At 48.5% G+C, this 25,795-nt stretch overlaps 1 protein-coding gene across 1 annotated transcript in view; it reads left to right on the forward strand.

The window, feature by feature from the left end:
* The first annotated feature begins 88 nt into the window (after positions 1–88).
* The window catches only part of TNN (tenascin N), a 59,213-nt gene continuing 33,506 nt past the window's right edge, over positions 89–25,795 (forward strand). Inside the window, exons 1-6 of the mRNA XM_074349826.1 lie at positions 89–175; positions 9,256–9,696; positions 11,104–11,478; positions 11,963–12,226; positions 15,717–15,902; positions 17,221–17,310. Coding sequence (XP_074205927.1) covers positions 9,291–9,696; positions 11,104–11,478; positions 11,963–12,226; positions 15,717–15,902; positions 17,221–17,310 — 1,321 coding nt within the window. The 5' untranslated portion in view covers positions 89–175; positions 9,256–9,290. The remainder of the gene's footprint in view (positions 176–9,255; positions 9,697–11,103; positions 11,479–11,962; positions 12,227–15,716; positions 15,903–17,220; positions 17,311–25,795) is intronic.

Consider the following 25,795-nt stretch of genomic DNA (forward strand, 5'->3'; position numbering starts at 1 on the left):
TGCCGAGAAGACAGGGGAACACCCAAAAGTCCCTCTCGGCTCCTCCCCTGGTCTGGATGGGACTTAAACCCAGGGAGGGAAGCTGAGGAGACGAGTCAGCACCAAGGTCTGCAGCCCAAGGGGCCTGGCTCTCGGGTGGGAGAAGTGTTGGAAGTGGTGCCCTGCAGCCTCCAAGGTAAGGGTGCCAGTGTCTGAGGGTTTTACCCACGGGAGGGAGGGAGGTGACCAGGTGGGAACGAACTCCAGTGCCTCAGTTTTCCGGAGCCTGAGCATGCAGGCAGTGTAACCAGTCTTCTGTCACCTCCATGAGGAGTGAAAACTCAATTAGGAACTACTTCCCAGGACCCAAGCAACATGTCCTAAGCCAGTAGGATACTTGCTTCCAACAACTGGACTAACTACCGTCTCCTTACCTGGCCAAATGCGTCTGTGTTGTAGGGAAATTTCTACCTGGAGTAATAGATTTTTATATAAGATGTTTCTTATAAGTCTAGCATAGTCTTTTCATCTTTATTTCTTTGTTGGCTTCTTTACTATGCCAAAAGCCTCTTTTTGGAGGATAATTTATCTCTTGTATCTCACTTTTAAAAAATTCGAAAATGGAACTTTTATTTTAGTTGTGATCAGGAAACTATTCTAACGTTTCCCTTTTCTGGGTTTCGTATATACCAATTAAGATGATGCTTGTTGATGTGCTGGAAGAGCTTTGAAGTTTATTCAAACATTTCGTTTCACAGGTTTTGATTCTTATTTGTAAGGGGACAACTTCTTTTCCCAAAATGCCCATGCTATTACCCTCACAGTGCTGCAAAGAAAACATTTTGAAACGTTTAAAGAAATGATGTTGGTGGACTAGTTTTTGGAGGTCTTTTAAATTTATTCATCTATTCGTACATTTTTGTGTTTGGGAGAGAGCTGGGGGAAGGAAAGAGATAGAACAAATGAGAACAGTCGCTTGAAAGCACAAAACTTGAGTTGCTTATGTAAGCATTAAAAAAAGAACATGTCCTAACATAAAAATGAGAAACTGCCCACATCTGGACATAGGTTAACCACAGGGCTTAAAGTCCACTGGTTCTTGAAGAAGCCAAAGTATCACAAGGGTATCAAGTGACATTTGCTCAGTCAGGACTGTAGATTGGTGGCTGGCAGCGCACAGGATCTACGTGGAAAAAATCCATGATTTTTGGCGTTTGGGCATCTGTTGGAGGCTCAGAGTCAAGGTGGTGATGTTGGGAGAAGGCACTCAGGAAGGAAAGCGCGCTCTAGCATCCCTTTCCCAGGGAAGAAGTTGGGGAAAGAAAAACACCTGACATTCTTTTATGCAATTTTGAATCCTCCTGTGTCCCCAAGTTTGTGGGCTGCAGCTGACTCCTGGAGGAGGGAAAATAGGACAGCATGACTTCAAATCATCATGTGGCTTCTGGTTTCCATTGCAGCCCCGTTCTGTGGTTTGAAATGAAGGGTAGACTGAGGTCTGTTCCCAAGAAGATGCCTGAGGAAACCGTGCCCAGACGCAGTGGAAACTCTTGTCCACCCGCTGCTCATTCCAGAGCCTTGGCTCCTGTAGGGTCTGGATACAGACATGAGGTCACGGTTTAGGTTCTGTGGCAGTATCTGGAGCCGCCAGTCTGTGAACTGACGATGCTAAGATCTCAAGCCCGATCCCTGGACAGGCAGGGGCTTTGCCAGCTTTCACCACAGCAGACTCACTGCTAATGCCAACCAGCCATCATCGAAATGCGTGCTGTTGGTTTCAAAGAGAGACCCAGAGAGTGCGGGTGGAGTGGTACAAGTCCTCGGAAATTAATAAGGGAAAGCCTCTCCTCTTTGACAGCAGGCTGGGACTTTAACATTGCTTCAATATGTGGAAACCTGCATGTTAAACTAAAGAAAGGAATTCCAACTTTTTCATCGTGTGCCCCTCTTCTTTATCATTCAGTTGAAGTAGAGTTTGTCATCAGACCCCCCTCATGCCCCTGGGGAGGAAGGCTAATTGTATATGAGGTAATACTTGGTCATTCTGGAGACTGGGTGCTTGGTCTGATGTGGTTCGAGGTCCCTGAGTCTATGCCTTTGTGTCCATTTTATCTTCTCCTCATGCATGAGCCTGTGCCTTCCCATGAAAGCAAAAGGAAGGTCTTTTTGTGAGAAAGGGATTCCTTCCTGTGGGACAGATGAACATCTTTGCCTGATGTTCAGGAAGAACATCTAAAAGTGCTTAGCACAGAGGCTGGCACACAATCAATACTTAGAAAATGGTAGCCACCATTCTCATAACCCATTTGAGCCTTTACAACCTGGATTGCAATTTGGTTGATAGAACAAAATAATCACACAAACCTGTGGCCACCCATGAAAAAGCGATCGAGCCCTGAGGCTGGGTCAGAGCAACCATCCTCGATCTTTTCCAGCCTATGGTGCATAGGCAGACTTGATGGAAAGAGTTCTTTGGGAGAAGGGGTGTTACACAGCAGTGTGAGGTGTCCACAGGATTTATGGGGCACCCTCTTGGTGTATTCCACTGAACTAGAAGAGGTGGGGTGGTGTGCACTTATATGCCTGGAATGTGACCATATTAAGTCTTACCACGTACAATGAATTTTTCATTCTCATTCACACCTAGCTGTTCTGCGTCCTATAGAGAATGTCTGTGCAGAGTTCAAGGTCACAAAGACTGGAAATAAAAATGTTCATATATACTTGGTTTGTCTGGAGTTTGACCCAACAGAAACAGTACTGCCTGGTGCATGATGTGCACTTGCAAACTGAAGGAGGAAGAGATACAGAGGCGAAATCTGTTGCTTAGGGTCTCCAGTCCAGGATGAGCTGAGCCAGAGCAATTCCTCAGTTGCACACAAACTCGCTCTCTTAGGCTGAGTATTTGGGTCAAAAGACCCTGGAGTTACCCAGGGCCCAGGTTGTAGATCGCTGGCAGAGTATGTCCTAGAGAGTTTGGGGAAGGTGACATTTGTGACATGCACCCCTGGCTACCCATCTCCATCACTTTCCTTCATAGCTCAGTGATGTCCATCCTGTCATTTGGGGACAGAATATTATTTTAAGTGATTCCACTGGAAATCCAAGATAATACAGTTTTTCTAAAACCCAAAGCAGCACTCTTATTTGCTTGTGGTTAACTATAAGGGCAAGATGAGGTAATCAGGGAAACAGAGAAAGCCCTAAATTTAAGTAGAAAGATCTGTGATGGTGGCTAAGAAATTGGTTGCCAATCTCTTTGATGTAAGTAGCATATTTTATCCCTGACCAGGGTGTGTGCCCTTCTTTGGAGAAATGAGGTTGCGTGGAGACCATCAGCCTAGGACTGGGGAGGACCATCTGGGATCAGAGTCCATCCTTCTCCTCTGGCCAAGACTTGGTTGATATCTGCCCCTACAGACAGAAGTCTTGGTCTGCTTTGCGTTTCCTAGGAAGGGAATTTTCCAGCCTCTCATGAGAAGTGACCAGAATTTAACTTCCCTATGAGACAAATTTATCTTCCCAGGGGGGTCATCCTTGGTACTGCTCAGAGAAAGTACTGGCATAGGATTTAGTTATTAAGCAATTAATGTTCTACTGAGCACCCAGTATGCCTTGGGTTTCTTTTTTTCAAAAGAATCCCTCTCTTAAATATGACAGGAAGGAAGACATTTGGTCTCTTTTTCACATGTGGTAATCTTCTCATTGGATTTTTTCATGTGAGGCAGTACACACAGCAGAGAGAGATGAAGAACACAGATATGGAGAATGGATAGACCTGGTATTTGATCCCAGCTTTGCTGCTTATTAGCTGTGTGTCCTTAGACAAGTTATTTAACCTCTCTGAGCACCGGTAACAATGAATAATATCAATTGACTCCTAGGATTTTGACAATTAAATGAAAATAATGTTTATGAAGTGTTTGGCACAGTACCCATCATCTAATAAACACATATGCAAAACCACCAGTCCCTATTATTACTTAATACACAAAATACTACTTTGGCCAGAACTGGGCTGTGGATACAGAGGGGATCAACACAGTCATGGCCACACTATCCCTGAGCTTACAGGGATGTTTAGGCTAGGAATTCAGATACAGATTTGGGAGCTGTCAGTGTTTGGCTGGAAATTAAAGCCACAGGGGTAGGCGTGAGACAATGAATCGGGCACAAATGTAGAGCCCTGTGTCTACAGTGTGCCCCTCAGGGCCGAACCAGGGCAGCCATCCATCCAGGTCATGGGCAGCGGTATACACCTCGAAAAGCCTTTCTTGAAAAAGTACTGCCAGGCAGCATTCCTCCTGAGTGTTCATGTGCCTCTGCCCCCCATCTCCCCACACCACCCACCACCCCTCCTGCAGCCAGAATTCAAGACATGTTCCGTTGGTGAGACTGATTCTTGGGGCTGTCTGCTTTCCTGCACGCATATTCCTGGCATGCAAGCCCCCTTTGCCTGACACATTCCTACAGCATTGACCCCTCTTTCCGTGAGGGGTCAGATTAGCCATCCCCACTCAGAAACTTGTTAGCCTGCATTTGCTGCCCTCACCAGCCCCTCCCCATCCTTGTGGCGCTCGGCCTGCGCTCACTGTGCATAAAAGAGATGGTGAGGTCACCCCTTCCTTACGCTGGTCCTCCTGCCACGTGTCAGAGAGAGAGCCAGAGGCTCTTCCTCCTGCTCATCACCCTTGACAGCAGTGCTAGGTGGAGGACCTCCCCTGCTCTCACCTTCTTTCGAGCAATCACCCTGCCCAGGAAAATCTGAGCTCAACGCGTGGCATCCGAGATGGTGTAATTAGTGAGGACATCTTGCTACAAATTAGAAGGATGAGTGACAGCGAACGCTCCTACAAGGGCCTCTGGGGTTTCTCCTATTCCAGGCTTCAAAAACAAACACTGTGAGACTGGGCTGTGCACAGCCTTGCTGCGGTTTATGGCATGAATCCATGGCTTTTTTTTTTTTTTCTTTTGCATTCGTTCAGAACTTCTTCAGAAAACCATCTGTACTCAGTTTATGTCTTGGAGAGTAGTGAGCTGTGGGCTGGGGGGTGGGAGTTGGACGGCAGCAGCTGGCAGAGAGGTCTGGACCCCGCCGGTTTAGGTCTCTTGTTTCCTGGAAGGGGTTTTGGACAGTGGAAACTCAGGTGCTGCTGCTGCATAGCAGGGCTTTTCAGATGCATCTGTGTGGTTACTGGGGATGGCAGAGCACCCAGGGGTTAATGGCTCAGTTAGTGGTCACCATGCATCTGAGTTCCAATCTGCAACCTTGCCCTCTCATGCACAATCAGGGGCACGCTGCTTGTTGCTTCTGAGCCTCAGTTTCCATCCTAGGAAGTAAGCAGAGAATATGTGTGACTATTTTATCACTGGGCTGAACTTTTGAAGCAGTGATTGTGAAATACCGTAATTTTTATCCTACACCTGCCTTCCAACTCACTCTCCTGGGGTTCCTCACCTCCCCCGTCCTCTGACAAAAATCTCAAGTGGATTGCAGAGCTTTTCTGGTCACTTTTAGTGTTGGAAGAGAACCCTTTTGTGAAAGGCAGGTCCATTCCCAGTATCAGAGCCTGTCTCCCATCCAGGCCACCCAGTTCAGGCCGATGCAAAATCCGCAGATGAGCGGGAGGGCAGGGGACTGTGGTTGGACTGGTGTGTCTCTTCCTCCATCCTCCACCCCAACTTGCTCAACCCTTTCTGGCTTCCCCAGGTTGCTGATGGAGGCAGGGAGGAGTGGCAGAAGAGAAAGAAAAAGAAAGTTTTCTTTAGCAGGGGCTGTCGCAGTAATTCCCTCCGGTTATCAGGTGCCCTCCTTAGGGCAGCTGCTCCCAGTGCTGGCTCCACTCGCCCCCTTTTGTGGGAACCTTTTGTAGGTTCTGCAGACAGCCCCCATTCTACCCTCTGGGCACCGTCTCCGGTAATTTGCCCACTGGGCAGAGCTGTGGGGCTGCTCCTCAACTCAGCTGCCTTGTTTCTGTGGCATAGACGACCTATGGCAGGACTTACTACATATTGTCTCCCCAAAGTCTGGGGTACAAGCCCCTCCCACCGAGCCCTCCCTCCAGTGTCTGCTGTGCAGCATGTTCCAGGCAAACTCTCATCTCTGAGTTCCTCCAGGCAAGGGGCAGGCACTGGTCTCTTACCTTCCACTTCCTATTCACCCCAACTTCCCACCCCCAGAAAATCTCCAGTAAAGCAGCTTTCCTTAAAATGTGTGGGCATTTATCACCCACTGTCCAAATCACCTGACAGCAAGAAATGTCTCACCGACCATTCCATTACCTCTGCAAGGTGTCGGGCCCAGCTCCTGGGACGTAGTAAGCGCTCAGAAAAGATGCCCTATTGTTATTGCTCTTATTAGTAATACATGCTTTGGGAAGAACCAAGAAGGAGTGAGTGGGGCAAATGGGGAACATGAAGAATTTTCCTGTGGTGCTGTTCACAGGGATGGTATGACCTTTGGGTCCAATATACAGGACATCTGCCCAAAGGAGGAGATTGCATAGAAATAGGTACGCACTGAACTGAGTTGTTACTTGCATCAGAATGCTGAATCAGTGCAGAACAAGCACAGGCCTGCAGTCAGATGCACCTCAGTTAGAATCCTGCCTGTGCCACTTGCTAGGTGAGCAACTCCTGGTAAGTGAGGTTACTTTCAACACCTGGTTCCTCACGGGGGTGAGGACAGTAGTAGCGACCTTACAGAGCAGCTAGGAGGATTCATGCACGTGGCCAAAACCTCACACGTAGCAGCAACTTGACACATAACACTTAATATTATTGTTATGTTACTGTTGTTATTTTTAACAATAATTCTGCCAGGGCCCTTCAGCCTCTATTTCCTCTGCTTCCTGATACTAAATAAATGATGACTATTAAGTATTAAAATTTTTACACAGAGTTAGAATTTGGTTTAATGACTAGGAAGTTTTCTTCCTTTTCGGACCAACAGAGTTATCTGCCCAGGTCAGTTCTCTTGATGGCATTCCGCTGACTTCAGCTACTGGTTAGGAGAGGAGGCTGCATCCGGTGGGGGCAGGTGGGGGACCTCCAGGATGCTGGTAATATTCTAGCCCTTTTTAAAAAACTTTTAATTGAAGCATAGTTGCCTTACAATATTACATTTATTTCAGGTGTACAACATAGTAATTTGATATTTTTATAGATTATACTCCATCCAAAGTTATTATAAAATATTGACTACATTCATCTGCTGTACATTTTATCTTTGTGACTTATTTTATATCTAATTATATGTACCTCTTGATCCACTTCACCTGTTTTGCCCCTTCCCCCACCCCCTCCCCTCTGGTAACCACTAGTTTATTCTCTGTATCTGTGCATATGCTTCTGTTCTGTTGTATTTGTTTGTTTTATTTGCTATATTCCACATATAAGTGAAAACACACAGTATTTTTCTTCCTCTGTCTGACTTATTTCACTAAGTAGAATACCCTCCCCATCCACAATATTCTAGTTTTTAACCTAGGTGGTGGGTCCGTGGCTATTGTCTTTATAACAATTCATCATACAATTTATGTTGTATGTGCTTTTCAGTACTGATATCACTCTTCCCAATACAAAAAGATGAGAGAAGGAAGTCATACTCAGTGGTTAATCAAAACCAAAACAGACCTCAAAACCTTTTCTGAGCCCTTACTCTGTGCTTGGCGTGGCACTGAATGCTTTTCACATACAATGCAGTCAAGCCAGCATTGTCATTCCCACTGTATGACTGAGGAGAGTAAAGTGCAGGGCAAATAGCCTCGGACCTGTGCCATTTGTCCTCTTAGTGTCGTAGCTGCCTCGCATGATGGGGAGGGAAAGCCTGGGCTTGAGTGGACACAGCCACCAGTAAGGACTGGGCTTCCAGGCTTCAGTCTCTGGTACAAGTGCTTATGAGTCTTGAGTTGGTCACCGAAGCCCATGGTCAAGAGGCAGCTCTGTGGATTGGTTTCTGGCTGACAGCCCGACTGAGAAGTGTCCTGGTGACTGCGTGCCTGTGAGTGAATGTGAGGCACACACCAGGGCCCCGCGGTCTGCCCTGCCTTAGTTCGTTGTGATCAAGAATGTGCCATCCCAGATCGGGGCTGGGGGCACTAGGGGAGAGGGGTCCCCTGTACCCTGATGGTGCTGGAGGCCCACATCTCCTGCTGGCGGCAGGGTGGCTGAGCCTAACAGCCTGCTCTGGCCCAGGTTGGACGTGGGGGGCCTGGCCTGACTTGCTAATCAGGCCACCTGAGCACGGGAAGATCTGAGGCTGACTCTGTGCTCCTGCCTTTGGGGGAGCCCGAGAGCAATCAGCCTTGGGTCCTGTCCTTAAGAGACCTTGCATGGAGACAAGCTGCACAGAGGAGTAATTACAACTTAAGAATAACCACCAGGAGACACACAGAGGGACCAGTACATTTCTCTGATGGCTCCGCAGAAGGAGAACTAGTTTCTAGCTTGCGGGGAGGGAGGGACGTGTGAGAGAAGACTTCGTGGAGAAGGCATTTTTATTAGAAATTCTGCTCTTTTGCCGGCTTTCGGGCAGAGGTGGGGAGCGGGACACTGACCTGGGGTCTGAGTACGGGCTCTGCCCTTCCTGGCCGTGGTACCCAGGTCAACATGCTCTGTCCCTTAAGCCTCTGCCTCCTTATCTGTGCGAGGCAGCATGATGTCCTGGTGCCCAACATGGACCCTGGAGCCAGACTTCCTGGGTTCAAATTCTGCCACTTTTGGCCGTGTGCCTGCGGGCAAGTCACTTGAGGCAGCAGTGCCTTGCTTTTTCTATCTCTAAAATGGGCGTTAACGGTATTTCCACAAAGGGTGGTTGTGACGACAGAAGTAATAATCGTAGAACACTTAAAACGGTGCCTGGGACAGCCTGGGCTCCATGTGCAGCCAGTATTGCCGGGGTGGTTAGTGGGGGTCATGATATTACGCTTGTTGTATAGATCAGGGACGAGGGCAAGCAAAGCCTGGCACGCAGTAGACCCACAACACAAGAAGCTGTTCCCTTAGTTACTATTAAAGTGCAGGTGAAATACACAAGTAGAAATGAAGAGGAGGGCCTCCCAGGGAGTGTGAACAGTGTCAGCAAAGACAGGAGGCAGGAATGTGCAACGTGTGAAGAAGGAAGAAAAAATAATTTAGTTCGGATCCTCAGGAGATAGAGGATGAAATCTTTCTGCTCGTTTCTCAGCTTCCTGTGGACTCTTAGAATCCATTAAAAAGGCCAATTTCCATCAGCAAATCTCCATGGCTTTCTCTTGCATTTTTTTCTGGATGCAGGCCTCCTGGAGTGTCTGCTCCCAGTCTCTCCAAGGATGAGTCTCCAGGGGATGTCCTGCTTCCCCCTGGGGCTCCTGTTTGGCTCTGTGCTCTTGGTGGCCTCGGCCCCAGCCACTCTTGAGTCTCCTGGCTGCAGCGACAAGGAGCAACAGGTCACCGTCAGCCACACCTACAAGATTGATGTGCCCAAGTCTGCGCTGGTCCAGGTGGAAACCAACCCTCAATCCCTCAGGGATGATGGGACCTTGCTCCTGGCCCCGGAGGACGCTGAGGAACAGAACATCATCTTTAGGCACAACATCCGCCTGCAGACACCACAGAAGGACTGTGAGCTGGCAGGCAGCATCCAGGACCTCCTGGCCCGGGTGAAGAAGCTGGAGGAAGAAATGGAAGAGGTGAAAGAGCGGTGTAGTGCCCAGCACTGCTGCCTGGGAGCTGCCGGTGAGTTTACCGTCTGATATTCAATCAACAAACACTGAATGAGCACCTTCTATGTACCAGGTGTTCTGCCAGCTTCATGAGCTCTCCACTTCTCACTCCGACTTCTCTCTAAGGGGTGTCATCGCTGGCACTAGCTCCAGGGGTTATCTGCAAGGCTGAGTACAGAGGGACCAGCAATTCTTAAAGTGAGTCTGGGCTCTAGGATTAATGCTTCTGGGTGAGAATGCTTCCAGGTACCGTTTTACCTGTAGATCCAACCTCTACTGTCAGGGAAAGCAACAGTCTAGAGAGGAAAGATTGACAGCCTTGGAGCTAGACAACATTGGGTACAAATCCTGGTTCTGCCATTCTTGAGCTGTGTGACTTTGGGCAAATTCCTTAAGTTTCCTCAAGTGTCCACTGAGGATAATTCTATCAACCAGTCTCATTCTGAGAACTACAGATGATGTATATAAGAGTCCTGGCCCAATATTCAGCAAATGGTTAACTCTTTTATTAGTAATAAAGTACTACAATTTGATTTTACAAATAGTGAGCCCTCATCACCTTTTTTTTTCTTCAACATAAACTGCCCATGCTATCCAAATAATAACCAGCGGGTGCTGTGACATACATTTTTATGCCTGAAGAAATTGCTACCATTAAGAGCACCTTCTATAGGCCAGACACAGAACTAGGCACTAGGGATGCTACCATGAATAAAACAGGGTGGAACTGCCCCAGAGGGGCCTCCATGTCAAAAGTTTTTGGGAAGGAAAGAGGGTGTTCTGAGAAGCAGGAGCTGGGGCTGGTGAAGACAGGGCAAACGGACTCTCCCTCCAACTGCCTCTTGCTGTCCCGGGTTAGAGAGGGGAGCCTGGTTAATCCCTTTTCCCACCCCTTACCCTTGTAATGAGCCTGGGCTATTTTATAGCTTCTGCAGGTCCGTATTTCCAGGCTTTGATTGGGGCTCATTTCCCAAGGACCCAGCCTGACTAGGTCCAGTGCCTTCCAACCAAATAGGACAAGCTCCCTCCCAGCCTGGATTTCTCCTGCCTGTCCCACGATCCCTGTTCCTTACTGTAAGATGCTACCCCCATGACCAGGCTGGAGTATTTAAGGCACCTTCATAGGAAGGTAAAAATTATTAGCACCATTTACAGGGGAGGAAACCAGGAGAATTCACATGAGAGCTTGGGATAAAAAGGGAAGGGGGAGGGTAGTTCCTGTGACTTTTCATGCCGAAAATACAGATTTCGCAGGTCCCAATCTGGTCCAGGTTGAAAAGGGTGGATCCCTTGTCTCCCCCATGGGCCCTACCTTTCTCGAAAGAGCCGTGCAGGACCCTGAAATCACCAGCCTGCTCTTAGGGTCCCCAGTCACAGGCCCTCCAGCCGCAGCCGCACGGTTTTCCTCTCTCTCCGGCAGGTCTGAGCCGCCACTGCAGCGGCCACGGGACCTTCTCCCCGGAGACCTGCAGCTGCCGCTGCGAGCAGGGCTGGGAGGGCGCCGACTGCGAGCGGCCCGCGTGCCCCGGCGCGTGCAGCGGCCACGGGCGCTGCGAGGCCGGCCGCTGCGTGTGCGACCCGCCGTACGCGGGCGCCGACTGCGCCTACCCCGCCTGCCCCGAGAACTGCAGCGGGCACGGCGCGTGCGTGCGCGGCGCTTGCCAGTGCCACGAGGACTTCATGTCGGAGGACTGCAGCGAGCGGCGCTGCCCCGGCGACTGCAGCGGCCACGGCTTCTGCGACACGGGCGAGTGCTACTGCGAGGACGGCTTCACCGGCCTCGACTGCGCCCAGGGTGAGCGCCCAGACGTGCCTCGGCCCGCCTCTCTCCTTAACCTGCACCCGCGGTCCCCGCAGCACCCTTCAGCCACCAGTTACACTTCGTCCCATGCAGGGGACGCCACCTGTAGCCTGCATCAGAATCCCGTGGAAGGCGTGTTAACACACAGACTTCTGGATCCCACCCTGACGTTCTGATTCAGCAGATCTGACGTGGGGCCCAGGAATCTGCATTTCTGAGACGTTCCAAGGCGCTGCTGATGCTGGTCTTACGTGATTTAATAGATGTGTGTGTTGGGGAGGGTGTCAGTATTAACTCCTAACCAGATAATAACTTTCTGGGGGCCCACAATGGTGCCTTACATGGGCTCTGTATCCTCCACACCCACCATTGTAGTATTAAGTATACAGTAGGTGCTCAGTGGGTACCCATTGGCTGTAGATTCCCACCCCTCGCTCTTTCCTCACCGTCTCCACGCCTGTTCCTGTTCTGTGTGCAGTGGTCGCCCCCCAGGGCCTGCAGCTGCTCAGGAGCACGGAGGATTCCCTGCTGGTGAGCTGGGAGCCCTCCAGCCACGTGGACCACTACCTCCTCAGCTACTACCCCCTGGGGAAGGAGTTCTCTGTGAAGCAGATCCAGGTGCCCAGGGAGCAGCACAGCTATGAGATCCTCGGCCTGCTGCCTGGAACCAAGTACATAGTCACCCTGCGCAACGTGAAGAAGGAGGTGTCTAGCAGCCCACAGCATCTCCTCGCCACCACAGGTGAGGAAGCAGCCAGGTACCCCAGGTTTCCCAGGAGAGGCCCCGTTTTAAACACTTATTTTCCATTGTCCCCACAAATACCCTTCTACTACTCAGGCTGTTGCCTAGATTTGGGGTTGAAAAACACAGCTACTGCAATCCTAGGTTCTGGGTACAAGTTTTAGTTCTCACTCCCCATTCTCTGCTCCCTGACTATTGAGTCCTCCAAGCCAGTGACAGAGGCTGCTGGACTGGGTGGTGCTCCTGGGTTCTTGTCTGTCCCTGAGATTAATAAGGTCTGATTGACCCTGCACCCACACACAAGCAGTCAAGGAGTACACCTGAATCTCCAGGCCCTCACTGAGCCTCTGAAGCCATTCAGCAAGTCCAAGTTGGCATGGGTGGGGGTCTGCAGAAGCCACTTGTATCAATTAGATTCATTTCAGCAGGAAAGGGAGGGAGCAAACTGAGTGGTTGGGGAAAGTTGAATGAAGAAGTTATTTACAAAGGTATAGATAAGACCTGGATGATGAAACACTCTAGGACTAGCACCACGGGGGATTCACCCCAGCCTGAAGGGACACAGGACGGGACCCAGAAAGACCGTTAGGAGAGGGCTGCCTGATGAGGTGCCTTTGGTGGGGGATGCAGGCAGTCCGCTGTGTCCCCACCAGGAGGAAGTGAAGGAGCCTCTTTCCTGCCCTCTGATCTTATGGTGACTCTCACTGGCTGGACACAGCCAGAAACTAGAGGGCCTGGGAACCTGGCTAAGGCATTTCATAAAGGTCATAATCTGGGATACAGAGCAGGAAGGAGGATGGACCTGGAGGGACAGAGTCTCCACAGCACCACTGAATGCTACCAAAATGTTTGGAAGGACAAGTAGCATTGCTTACTCTTTAGAACTTCTTGTTTCCTCATGAAAGTACCTGAGGCAACCTAGATCTTCAAGGGTCTGAAGAAGGATAATTGAGTGACGCTGATTCATTCCTTCATGTAACTTATTTTATTGAGCATTTACTATGTGCCAGGCACTGTTCCAGTTGCTGATAAAAATGAGCTGCCTTTGTAGGGGAGGGTATAGCTCAAGTGGTAGAGTGTGTGCTTAGTGTTCAGGAGGTCCTGGGTTCAATCCCCAGTACCTCCTCTAACAAATAAATAAGTAAACTGAATTACCTGCCCCCTCCACCAAAACAAAAAACCAAAAAACCCAGCAACAATGAGCTGCCTCCATGCTGCCCAAAGCTCCTGGGGAAAATCCAGGGTGATCCAGGTGGAAGGGCTGTCGGCTTGCAGTGTCTTTACAGAAACATCAGGCTGCCTGTCCTGTTGGTGGTAAGGATAGAGCGGGGTAGGGATGGCTCAGTGTTGGAAAGAGCCACAAGGGACTTCCTGGGACATCCTGGGAGGACAATTTGTGATTGCCTTTGTCAATGCCTCCAGCCAAAGACCCCTCAGAATACCCTGTAGTTGAATGAGTTAGGTTTAGTGACCGGAGCAGTGTGGACGCACACCTGCCGTGGGGGACCGTGGGTGTCTCAGTTAGACGGTGTTAGAAAGGACTGGTACAGAATTTGGGCTTGCAGTAGGTGACTTGAGGGAAGCTTAAGGAAGCAGGGGTTTGCTTTGGGTTACATGCTCAGGAACTGGGGGTTCAGGAACTAGGATTGGTATCTCAGTGAGTCTTACCTAGAAAGAGGGCTGACTAGAGGGAGGTAAGGCTATCATGGGCAGAGAAGGACCAGCCACTCATATTGGGAGGGAGGATGCTCAGTCGTTTTTGTGACGTGGACGGTGCTTGGTTCATGTTTTGGATCGTGTCTGTGTTCAGACAGGATCATGGAACGGTCTTGTTTTGTCTTAATCTATCATGGCCACGGAACGCCTTGTCTGCTGATGTTCTGTGACGCTGTTTCTGTGTAACAGGACACCGAGGCCGACCTGTGGGGGCCAACCTGGCTCCCAGCTGCCGGGCTGCTTTTCTCTTTCCCCATTTCTGTCTGTGGCTTCTTCTGCCTTCAGACAGGACAGTGCCCACAGCCTCCCAAGGAAGAGCAGTGACATCTGTTCAGAAAGTCTTAACAACCCCTCTTGGCTTCTTGCTCGAGGGACTTGTAGAATCCTGCAACTGTGACACCGTCTTTCTGTCTAATCTGATGCAAGTGAAACCCCTTCTGCTTTGCTCCTCAGGGGAGCCTCAGCCTGAGAGACACTTAGCCCCATAATAATCTTGAACATTTTCATTAAGTTCCTGCTTCTTCACTTGCAAGCCATATAGGACCCCTTCTGTAATCCTTGAGTCATTTTCATTACTCAACTCTTGACCTGTTCCCTCAAGGAATTCTCATCTTTGAGGGAGGAACCTGGAGGCTGGCAGGTGGAAGCCAGCGCACGGGAGGAAATGCTTCAGAGAAAAGGCTCTGGGAGGCTCTTTATCGCTAACAGAGGGAATCAGGAACATTCAGAGCCAAGGGACCTTGAGAGTACTGAGTTCAGCCCTCGCCTGATGCACAAATCCTCTGCCCTACGTCCTTGACAAGGGGTCAGCGAGCCTGGGTGGGGACACCTTCAGAACCAAGGCCCTGAAGATGAGGAAGGGAATGAGGCTGAGAGTCTGGGGGCTTGTCTTTCCTGTTCCAAACTTGAGGCCAGGCGATATCAGCCTGGAATATGGCTACTGGAATTCAAAGTGCTCCCAGAGACCTGGGTTGCCTCTCCAACACCACCCAAAAGTTCTTCCCACAGAGCCACATCAGCGATCTAGTCCTTTGTCTTAATCATTGTATTTTCATTGTTTTTCTGGAGTGGAGGGATGAACATTTAGCCGTTAATGCCTTACCATGAATAAATGTGCACAGTAACTCCATTCCTTCCCAGGATGGACAGGTCGGGCCGCTGAGGACACCAGGTAGTTGGTGGAGGTGCTCGTATTTGGTGGAAGGTGCAGAAGGAATAGTCACAAGGACCAAGTTAAAGTCCCCCTACTTTCTGGCTTCCCTAGGTTCACCTCTTAGAGGAAAATTTGGGAGAAGGGGAGGGAGCTGTAATTTGGGAGGCTGGGGAAGGAGCTGGTTGCATTACCAGGTGTTATACCCCAGAAAAGTGGAAATGCACTTCCCAGACTCTGCATGGGAGGGCCTGGAGCGTCTCATCCTGGGGTTGGGGCTGCTCTGAGTGTTTGGTTCGGAGCGGCGTGACCCCTGGCCGAGTGGGTCGGACAGCTGGCCTAAGAGGTGAGGTTCAGGGCTCGGCCCACGGTGGTGTGGACAGGGAGGGCTGAGTGACATCTGATGGGGGGGAGGGGGAAGAGGCTTCCCCGGAAGACAGCCTGTGCTCCACCGACAGTGTGAAAGCCAGCAGTTATTTGCAGCTTTGGCAGTTCGAGGACACCCTTTAAGGACTGTGTCCTGGGGCTGAAGCCTGCTGTCTGTGTCAAGAGAGGGAGCTGACCTGGTAGCCAGCGGCCTGTCGCAGACCTGCTTTCTCCTGCCCGCCCTGCCCCCTGCCCTAGATCTTGCCGTGCTTGGCACTGCCTGGGTGACGGATGAGACCGAGAACTCCCTCGACGTGGAGTGGGAGAACCCCCCGACCGAGGTGGACTACTACAAGCTGCGGTATGGCACCCTGACAGGGCAAGAGGTGGCCGAGGTCACCGTGCCCAGGAGCAGTGACCCCAAGAGCCGATACGACATCACGGGTAAGGGCCAAAGCTGGGGTTGCTGAGCTGTGGACAGTGTGTGCAGAGGGGCCAGCATCTGCACTGCTCAAGTGTGCACAGGAGGTCCTGGGGCCTCAGGAATCATTGAACCCTGACCCTGGGAATTCCCAGAGGTGAGCCCACGGTGGGGGCCCGAGGACTCCGCTCCAGCATCCCAGACCTGACTCCTGAATCTCGGCACTCCTGGGTAACATTACACATCCAAAAGGTTCTCCCAAGTCAGCTAACCCTCTGGAAGCCCCTGTCTGTGTCTCAGGGTGGATTTGATGACACACAGACTTTCCTTTTGGAAGAACTGTATGTGTGTGTGTGTGTGTGTGTGTGTGAGAGAGATAGAGAGACAGAGAGACAGAGAGAGAGGGAGATTGAGAAATTGGTTGACTGGGTTGGTTTGTTCGGTGCGTGTGCGGGGGCAGTTGAGCTAGGAGGCGTGTGGTGGGGAGCTCCTGGTCCCAGGTGACTGAGCTCATGCTGGGAGAGCTGGAAATCAGACGGCTGCTAAGAAAACAGGGCCACGCAGGGCTAGGTAGTGTTTTGTGACACCTGAAGCTTATACAGTTTTCAGGGCCCTCTTTAAGAAAAGTAATACACAGTCACGAATTCAGCACATGGCCTTAGGAAGGGCAGGTGCAGGTGAGGGGCCTGCGGCTTTTTAGCTCTGTGCTAAGTCCTCCTCTGGGGCCTTGTCCTGCTGTCCACCCCTTGAATTTGGTCTTGAGAGGACACCCTGGGGTGCTCAGTGTTTGGGGTGGCAGATAGTGTGTGTGCCTCATACATGCTGCTCTTTGCCTGCAATTTGTCATCATGGTCTGAATATTTGTGCCATGAGGAACAGTCATTCAAGTTGCTGCTACAGAGAAATAAGCAAAAAAGAAAGAAAGAGAAGAAGAAAAAAGATAAAGTAAAGCAAAGAAAGGAAAAAGAAAAGAAAGGGAAAAAATCAGGCTAATTATTACAATGGGAAGGAAAGAGACTTGAGGGTAAAGGATTCTTGGGAACAGAAAAACATTTGGGCTGTAAATGAAACTGGGAAATAATGCTTGGCAGCCCGAGGAAGGAACGGGAGCTCTGTCAACATCATCTCATCTGCTCTGGTCCTCCCCCCATGACTGAAAAGCCCCTCAGTGGTGCCCTGCCCTCCACTGGTCCTGCGGCTCCTTGTCTGCCTCAGATGAATTACAGTCTTAAGAAGCGCAGCCCCGCCCCTCCTCCTCACAGGAGAAATCTGGAAGAGCAGGGCTGAGGGTTGGGAGTCTGGAACCTGTACTCACACCCAGCACTGGCTGCTCGTTTCCAGGTCTGCAGCCAGGGACCGAGTATAACATCACCGTTGTCCCCATGAGGGGAGACCTCGAGGGCAAGCCGATTCTTCTGAACGGCAGGACAGGTAAGAGCCGCGGGGAGGCACTGTGAATGTGTCTCACGTTTGCATTCTGATACTTTGCTTGGCTGACTCCTCTTTGCATAAAAACTCTGGGATTTGTGTATGGAGAGAGCCTGTCTCTTTGTGTACTGACATCTTTCTTTCTTTTTTTAAATTGAAGTATAGTTGATTTACAATATTGTGTTAGTTTCTGGTGTACAGCATAGTGATTCAGTTACACACATAGATACATATTCTTTTTTCATACTCTTATCCGTTATGGTTTATTATAAGATATCAAATATAGTCCCCTGTGCCATACAGTAGGACCTTGTTGTTTATCTATTTTATATGTATTAATTTTTATCTGCTAATCTCAAACTCCTAATTTATCCCTCCCCCACCCTCTTCTGCTTTGGTAGCCATTAATTTGTTTCTATGTCTGTGAATCTGTTTCTGTTTTGTAATTAAGTCTATTTGTGTCACATTTTAGATTCCACATATAAGTGATATCATATGGTATTTGTCTTTGTCTGACTTACTTCACTTAGTATGATAATCTCTGGGTCCATCCATGTTGCTGCAAATGGCGTTATTTCATTCTTTTTTATGGCTGAGTAGTATTCCACTGTGTATATATACACCACATCTTCTTTATCCATTCATCTGTTGATGGACATTTAGGTTGCTTCCATGTCTTGGCTATTGTAAATAGTGCTGCTGTGTACATTGGGGTGCATGTATCTTTTTGAATTGGAGTTTTTCTTTGGATATATGCCCAGGAGTGGGATTGCTGGGTCATTTGGCAGCTCTATTTTTTGTACTGACGTATTTTGAGGGGTAGGAGAAGGGAGGCAAACTTCTTTTATTTCAGATTTTTCTTGCCATTGACAACTTCTGCCAAGATCTTGGAGTCAAGCAGAAAGGCCACTTCTGACACCTTTCTGCTTATTTTAATAGCTTCAATCACTGGATTATTTTTAAGACATTTATTACCTCAAACCTAGGTACACAGCTCCATATCACCCAAGACAGATGATTTATAGCTTTTTTCTTGTCATTCCTGTGTTTTTTTCCTCTGACAAACACACTTAGGGAGTTTGCTTTAAAATGTCAAAAGATATTAAAAAGACTTTCACATGGGAGTAGCAGCACACTTAGCATCTATGGACTGAGAAAATATATAATGACAAACACTGCTATAAATCAGTAACATTGGAGAATAAGTTTATAATGTATTAACCAGAAAAGAATTTGAAATCATGGTAGTTGTACATGCTAGATCCTAGGTAATTTTTAGTTTTCAGACAATGCTTGAGCTCATATTAAACTGTGCTCCTGCCAACTTGGGAGGCGGTGATCTAGAACCTGATGCCACCGGGTAGAGGCTAATCCTTGGAGCCAGCAAAGAAGGGGTCTTTGAATTTTGAGACTTCTTGGAAAAGTTCTGTAATTCTTTTCAATTCAGTCCTGGCAGTAGCTGGTTGGGGCGCTGAGAATAAGGGTGAGACAGTACAAGAACTGAATTTACTCTTTTGGCTGCCGAACAGATTGCACATCTGGAGTGTGAAGGAGTTATATAGTAGGGCAGTTACGGAGGATAAAATATAATTTAATTTACCAATTATGCAATGTGGACTGTGTAGCCTGCTGGAATGGTGGACTCGTGAAACATGTGAGTGAATTGGCAAATGGCAAGTCCTTCCTCACTTCCAGTGACTTTCTCTTTAGCTGTGAAATAATTGAGAGCCTAGCGTGTGCCAGGCATTATACTAACTAAGCACTTCTCGTGAATTTTCTCATTTCATTCTCATCATAACCCTGTGTGGCAGGTCCCGTTACGATTTCTAAGTCACATATAAGAAAACTGAGGCATGGAGAAATAAAGCTCAAGACTGCCCAGTCAGGAAATGACGGAGCTGGGATTTGAACCCAGGATGTCCAACTTGGTGAATGCAAAACTAAAATGCCACGACTTTTACTTTTCTGTCCATTATTTCTGGTTAATTTTCATACTATTTTCTCCCTAAGTTAAAAAAAAAATCTGTGACTCCTCCTTGTCTTTGAATCCTGTGTCTTTGACGTAGACTCCCTTTATCTCGGCCTCCATGGGTGGGCTTGTCCAACGTGGACCATTGTTATTCTCAGAACTTGCCAACAGGAAGCCTTCCTGCAGCTGGACTGTTCTTGGGGTTCCCTAACACAGAAGGCTTATCTCTACCTCGTGGGTTTGTTCACGTTGTTTCCCCTGCCTGGAAAATCCTCCACTGTTATCTCTAGCTATCAGTTAGTTCAGCTCAATGGGTGTTAATTACAGAATATCACTGAGCCCTAGAGATATGGTCCCCTTAGATGCTCCCAAAGGTAAGTCCTGGTCCCTTCCTGTGAACCTTCAGGGGTTCACAGCAGTAATATCGCTTATCCTTCCAGGATCAGCTCTGACCTCAGTTGCTCCACTGAGGCCTTCAGGACCATATTTAATAGCAGCCATCTTTGCCCATGAGTTCCTAGAGCATTAATCACACGTGGCCTTGAATTGCTAGTTAACCTTTCAAGTATATTATCCTAACTACAAGATGAACATTCCAGAAGTGTTTTTACTGTCAATTATATTCAAAAAGCAGGATGGGCTATTTTATTGGATTGCAAATAAATTTGTGTCATATGTCTTAACAACCAAAAAAAAAAAAAAAAAAAAAAGACACAATAATTTCTGAGGTCAGGAAACACCCCAAACCTGGCTAGACTGTTAATTATGTAAAGGGCAAAAAAAGAATCTCTCTTTTCTCCAGATGTTTTGCATTCCAGGAGATGGAAAAACACACTGGGATATACGAATGCACAAGCACATGTGGGGAGGAAATGGCACAGTTCAGGCATTTTGCATTTAACAAGTCACTCAGTGGAACTAACACCGCAAAAGGAAAAGGGCTGATTGAAAATCCTCACCCTGTGAACACACTCAAAGTGCTCTGAAGCGCCTTCCAGTAAGGCAGGGCTTAGAAGCAGGTCAACTTCCAGAGAAGTGAGCGCCAGCCAGGCCAGCGTCTCCTCCATCAGACCCTCACGGCCACTTCCCATCGCATGACGAGAGAGGCCGGCCCCTAACTGAGAGGTGGTTCTCTCTCCTTTTAGACTTCATTTCTGCATCTGTACAATGAAAGGCTGGATTAAATGAGTTGCAAGTCCGTCTCTTGTTTTTTTTCCTATGATTATGATTCATTTAATAACGTCTATGATTCATGCCTCTCCGTGGTGAGTCTGCAACAAAGGACTGCTTGCTTTGTTATGATCTCACGCGCTCCCAGGCACAGCAGAGCGTACGCCTAGCACATTCACTTGTTCACTTTTCTCAGACTTTCCCCCTCAGATGATGCTAAGAACTAGAAGTTTCGGCAACTCTTATTATGCTTCTCGCTTTTTATTGCTTTCCAAACACAGCGCTTCATTTGAAATGGCCCAGCCCCTGAAACTTTCCTTCGCAGCCTCCTTCACAGTGCAAAACAAGCTCCTGCCTGCATTCAGAACTCCTCTCTCTCCCACAGCCACCCCACACAGACACCCAGGAGCTGCAGAATGATGACGGCCTCCAGCATTTGGGGACCCACTGCATTGCAGGCGCCATGGGGGCTTTGTAAACGTCATCTTTGGTTTTTACAATAGCATTGTAAGCATTATTATTCCCATTTTACAGATGAGGGGACTGAAGCCTACACAGTTTAGGAAACTCAGGGTGAACTAGTGAATGGTGTTTGAATTTAGGTTTGTTTCTGAGAAGCAAAGCTAGAGGGCAGCAGGAGGGTGGGCTGATACGATCTCTTCTGAGCACATTCTCTACAAATGGTACCTTTTGAATACTTTTATTGCCAAATGAAAAGCAGTAGAGGAGACCTGGGAAATCATAGCTCCTGTAGTCCAGAGGCACTGCTTCCGTGAACCCACCTTCAAACCAGTAGCATAGGCCCCGTCCCCTGTCCATTTCCCTAAGCCCACATCCCGTAGATTTGAGACCCTGGCTGCGCCGTCTTCCACTCTGCCAACTGCGTGACTAACAGGTGGTCGCTGTGAATGCAGAGGGCTCTCCCTGATGCCCGTGGCCATGGGTTGGAGTGTGGACCTGGGTGCTGTTGGATGTGCCAGCGTAGACCCATGACGGCCATACCCTCCCCAGCCCTGCGGTGAATCTGGTTATGAAGTAGAATAAACTTGCCCCATGTGCCTTGAGCTCTTAACTAGCTTTCTCTATATACCCAGTTTTGTAAGTTAGATCTCTTTGAAGCGGGACTTACCTTTTCTAACACATTCATTCGAAAATGACTGCTACCTGCCAAGCCTTGTAAGTCTAGTTTTAAATCTCTCTAGCCTTAAATGGCCCCGAGAAAGGTCCCACTGGGGCTGCTAGTGTCCAGCAGGTGTGAAGCTGCAGCCTAAGGGGGAAGTTGGGGTCGGGGCAGGAGACCCTGGGTCCTGGTTGCGGTGGCTGCTATGACTCAGAGGGGACTTGGCCGGCTGCCGCAGCTACTGAAAGGCTTTGTTCCATGGAAGAAACTGTTTATGATCCCCCACATTCCTTCTCGGCAGAGACAGAGGTTTTGGTCCTGCTAAGCTGGGTTCTTCCAATAATGTGGCCTCCATGTGGGGCGTCCCATCATGGGGGCTTTCCTCTTATATACGTGTCTTGGCATCTGATTCCCATCCTGAAATTTATCAAGGAGAAGAGCAGCTCTTTGAAGAACCCCCTTCTGACTTAAGTTGTTGTTTTTAGGGAATTGTGAGAAAGGGGACAGGGAGTCCTGAGTTCCAGGCTGGCCCAGCCTCTCACTGGCACTGAGTTTGGGGAAGTCACATCTCCTCCCTGGTCTCGGTCTCTGTCACCTTGACATGGGGTGATTCTATTTTTCCTCCCTACCTTCTCCCTCTTCATAGCCAAGAGGCCTTTTCCCAGATTTTCTCCACTCCTGAGGGTGCTGGGGCTGCTGGGGGGAAAGGGCGCTTCAGGGGTGCTTCCTCCGTCCACCCACGCGGATTGATGGCTCTTGAGAGGGCTGCACACACCGGCCCCTGAGCCTGCAAAGCCGTGGGTCTGTGCCGTGGGTCCTGGCAGCTACAGTGGCAGGTCTGGGGCAAGGAGAGGTGGCGGGAGGCACTTCCGGGACCGTGGGTTGTACAGATGTGGGTCACTTTGGAGAGGTTGAGGGCCGGGGACTTCAAGAGTATCCTCACTTCTCCAGTCCCAATATCCCCACTCCCACTTCAGCACTACTTTCCTGGGATGGACATAGCACCATGGGAGGCTCTAATCATTCCTCCCTGTCACATGCAGGCTCATGCTTTGTGCAGAAAAGGGCAACAGGGCAAGGAGGGAGTCCTCTCTGTCACTGTGCACACTTTCTCCTGAGCATCCTCTTAGAGCCTGCTGGAGCCTCCAGAGGCCCAGGGCATGACCCTGGTGGTGTCTGTGTTCTGACTGCCCTGCCCTTTTGTCCCAAGAGGTCTGCTCTGCCAGGGAGACATGCTCAGCGCTTGTCTCCCAGAGGCGACAATCTGGGACCGTTTCCTCTCTCTAGTTGTCAGTCCAAGTTCCAATCCAAGAGTTTTGCTGGATTTCAGATCGTAGGAAATTTTCAGGTCACGCTGAATTGTATTTGCAATTGCTATTATCATTCGCAGAAGTAGTAGTTCTGTAAGAAGAGGCTGATGATGGTGCCGCTCAGCCCATAGTGGTGTGAAGTGGAAATGTGTGATCCTCAGTAGATACAGCTGGGTTCACATCTTGGCTCTACCCCTTAACATGTCCAAAAGCAAACTCTTGGACCCATTCCTCTCCCCTGCCTCTACTGCAAGCTCTGTCCTCCCTCAGACCTCCCATCTCTGTAAGTGGTCACCCTTTTGTGCAAATTGCTCAAGACCCAAACCAACAAGTCATTATATCCCACATCGAATTCATCAGTGGATTCTGGCAGCTTTATCTTTGAAATCTCCCCAGTCCATCCTTTCTCGTGACTTCCATCTGCCACAGTTGTCCACCTTCCCGTCATCTCACATGCAAACTCCTGTAGTGGCGTCCTTGGTGACCTCTGCTCCTGACCTGCTACAGTCCGTGCTCTCTCCAGTAGCCAGAGGGATCCTTTTATAGCACGAGTCAGATCAAGCCATTCTTCTGTACAAATGCCCCAGAAGCTTCTCATCTCATTCAGTGCAAAAGCCAAGTCACTACTGTGAATTTCAAAGCCGTCCACCAGCCCCCTCACCTCATTGGCCTCACCTCCAGCCACTCAACCCCCCTCACTTACTCTGTCCAGATGCACTGGCCTCCTTCTGTTCCTGCGTACGTGGAACAGGGCCTTTGAACTTGCTGTTCCCTCTGCCTGGAATGAGGTTCCCCAGGTGGTACACGGCCAGCTGCCTTATTCATTTAGGTCTTTGCTCAAATATTATCTTCTCACTAACACAGATCTTTCCTGACCTTCTTTCTAAAATCACAAATATCTTTTGCTCATCATTTTCTAAATCCTTTACCTTGCCCTGTTGAACTTCCTAATTCCATCACCACTTGCTTAGTGTCTGACTCCTCCAGGAGAATGTGAGCGCCACGTTAGAGAGTCTTTATTCTCTTCATTGCTTTTATTAGTTTCCTAGGGCTGCTGTAACCAAGTACCAGAAACTGGGTGGCTTAAAACAGGAATTGATTGTCTCCCAGTGGTGGAGGCTAGAAGTCTGAAATCAAGGTGTCAGCAGGGCCACACTCTCTCTGACGGTTCTGGGGAGAATCCTTCCTTGTCTCTTCTGGCGTCTGGTGTTGGTCGGCAGTCCTCGGCATCCTTTGCCTCACAGATGAAGCATTGCAATCCCCTGTGTGTCTTCATCTTGTCTTCCCTTTGTGTTTGTCTCAGTATCCAGATTTCCCCCTTTTATAAGGACAGCAGTCATATTGGATCAGGACCACCCTAATGACCTCATTTTAACTTACCTCTAGAAATATCCTGTTTCTAAATAAGGTCACATTTTGAGGTACTAGGGGTTAACACTCAGATATATCTTTTTGGTGGAAGGGGCACAATTTAACTCATAACACTGCTGAGTCCTCAACTCCAAGTAGGCACTCAATGATTGTTTAAAGAATAAGTCAGTGGCTACGTTTTACTATCTGAGTTAACTTGGGCAGATTATTGAATCTCTGTGAGCCTGGCGTGTAACTAGTGATCTAAAAATGATAACCATGATTATTTTTCCAAACTAGTACATGGAGAATCTGATAAATGCCTTATGTCATCACTATGAGTGGAAAGCACCTGGCACTTAATACATAGTCAGTAAATGTCAGTTGATTTATTAAATAAAATATGCACTGTCTCTGGTGATGGAACATATTTCACTTCCTTGTACACAAGGGGCACACACAGCCACTGTGCTCAAGAAAGGTGCACTGCAGTTGATGTTAAGGAATGCAGCTATATAATGTTGTAACTTCTTTGCTGGAAAACTTGGCCAAGAGAACCAGAGCACATGGGGAAGAAGAACAATGCTTAGATTTCTGGGAGTAAGAGGCTGTTTTCCATGTCTTTACCAAAAAGGATACTGATCTATGTGTAAGGAGGGTTCTCAGGGCAAGCGTCTGTATCAGTGACCTGGGTGGTTGTACTCAGAAAACTTACTTATTACGTTTGCAAATGATAATAAGCTGGAAAGGAAAGTGGGCATGTTGGATGAAAGGCTAAATTATAAATGGAATCCATAAGACAAAATATAATGAGGATAAATGGTGGGTCCAGGGCGTGTATTATCGGCATGGGAAAGAGGTGGCTTAACATGGAAGTTCTTAACCTTTGGTGTGCTTCGGAATCACCTGCGGAGTTTTGTGCATTTGTTTTTTAAACAGAGCTGTGAGGATGTATTTGAGATCTTCTGAAGTAAACCCTCTGGAGGTGGTACTTGATAGGTGTCCGGTGTTGACAAAGGTTGACAACCCCTGGGTTAACAGGGACATGTGTGAAAAAAACTTAGGGATTTTCCGGGGCTGTGGACTGAGGATATATTATTGGGATGTAAAGTGTCAGGGATGTAGAGGGCATGTTGTTCTGGGTTGGTCCTTCTGGAATATAAACTGTGCGTGAGCAGGGGTTTCTGACTGTTTCGTTAATTGGTGACTCCCGTGCGCCATTACATTCCGTGGCATAAAATGGGTGCTCAATGAATTGTTGAATGAATGAACTGAGTTTGGGGAATTTTTCTCTGAAAGGGGAAAGACAGGAGCATGTCTAGATGGAAGTGCTAGGTCTAGAAACTGTAAGTTGGAAGTTGGGAAGTTGATAATAAAAGTTTATAATGTAATATGATATACTTTATATAATACCTTTTAACTTATAAGTGGATGGATAAATTAGAGAGGTGGAACTGTTTTGATTAGAGGAGAATTAGGAAGGAAAATGGTAATTATTCTTGAATACTTGCTGGATCGTCTCCTATTTGCCTAGTGAGGGCACACAAACTTGAAGGAGTTGTCCTTCAA

The sequence above is a fragment of the Camelus bactrianus genome, chromosome 21 (genome assembly GCF_048773025.1).
Source record: "Camelus bactrianus isolate YW-2024 breed Bactrian camel chromosome 21, ASM4877302v1, whole genome shotgun sequence".
NCBI classification, from domain to species: domain Eukaryota; kingdom Metazoa; phylum Chordata; class Mammalia; order Artiodactyla; family Camelidae; genus Camelus; species Camelus bactrianus.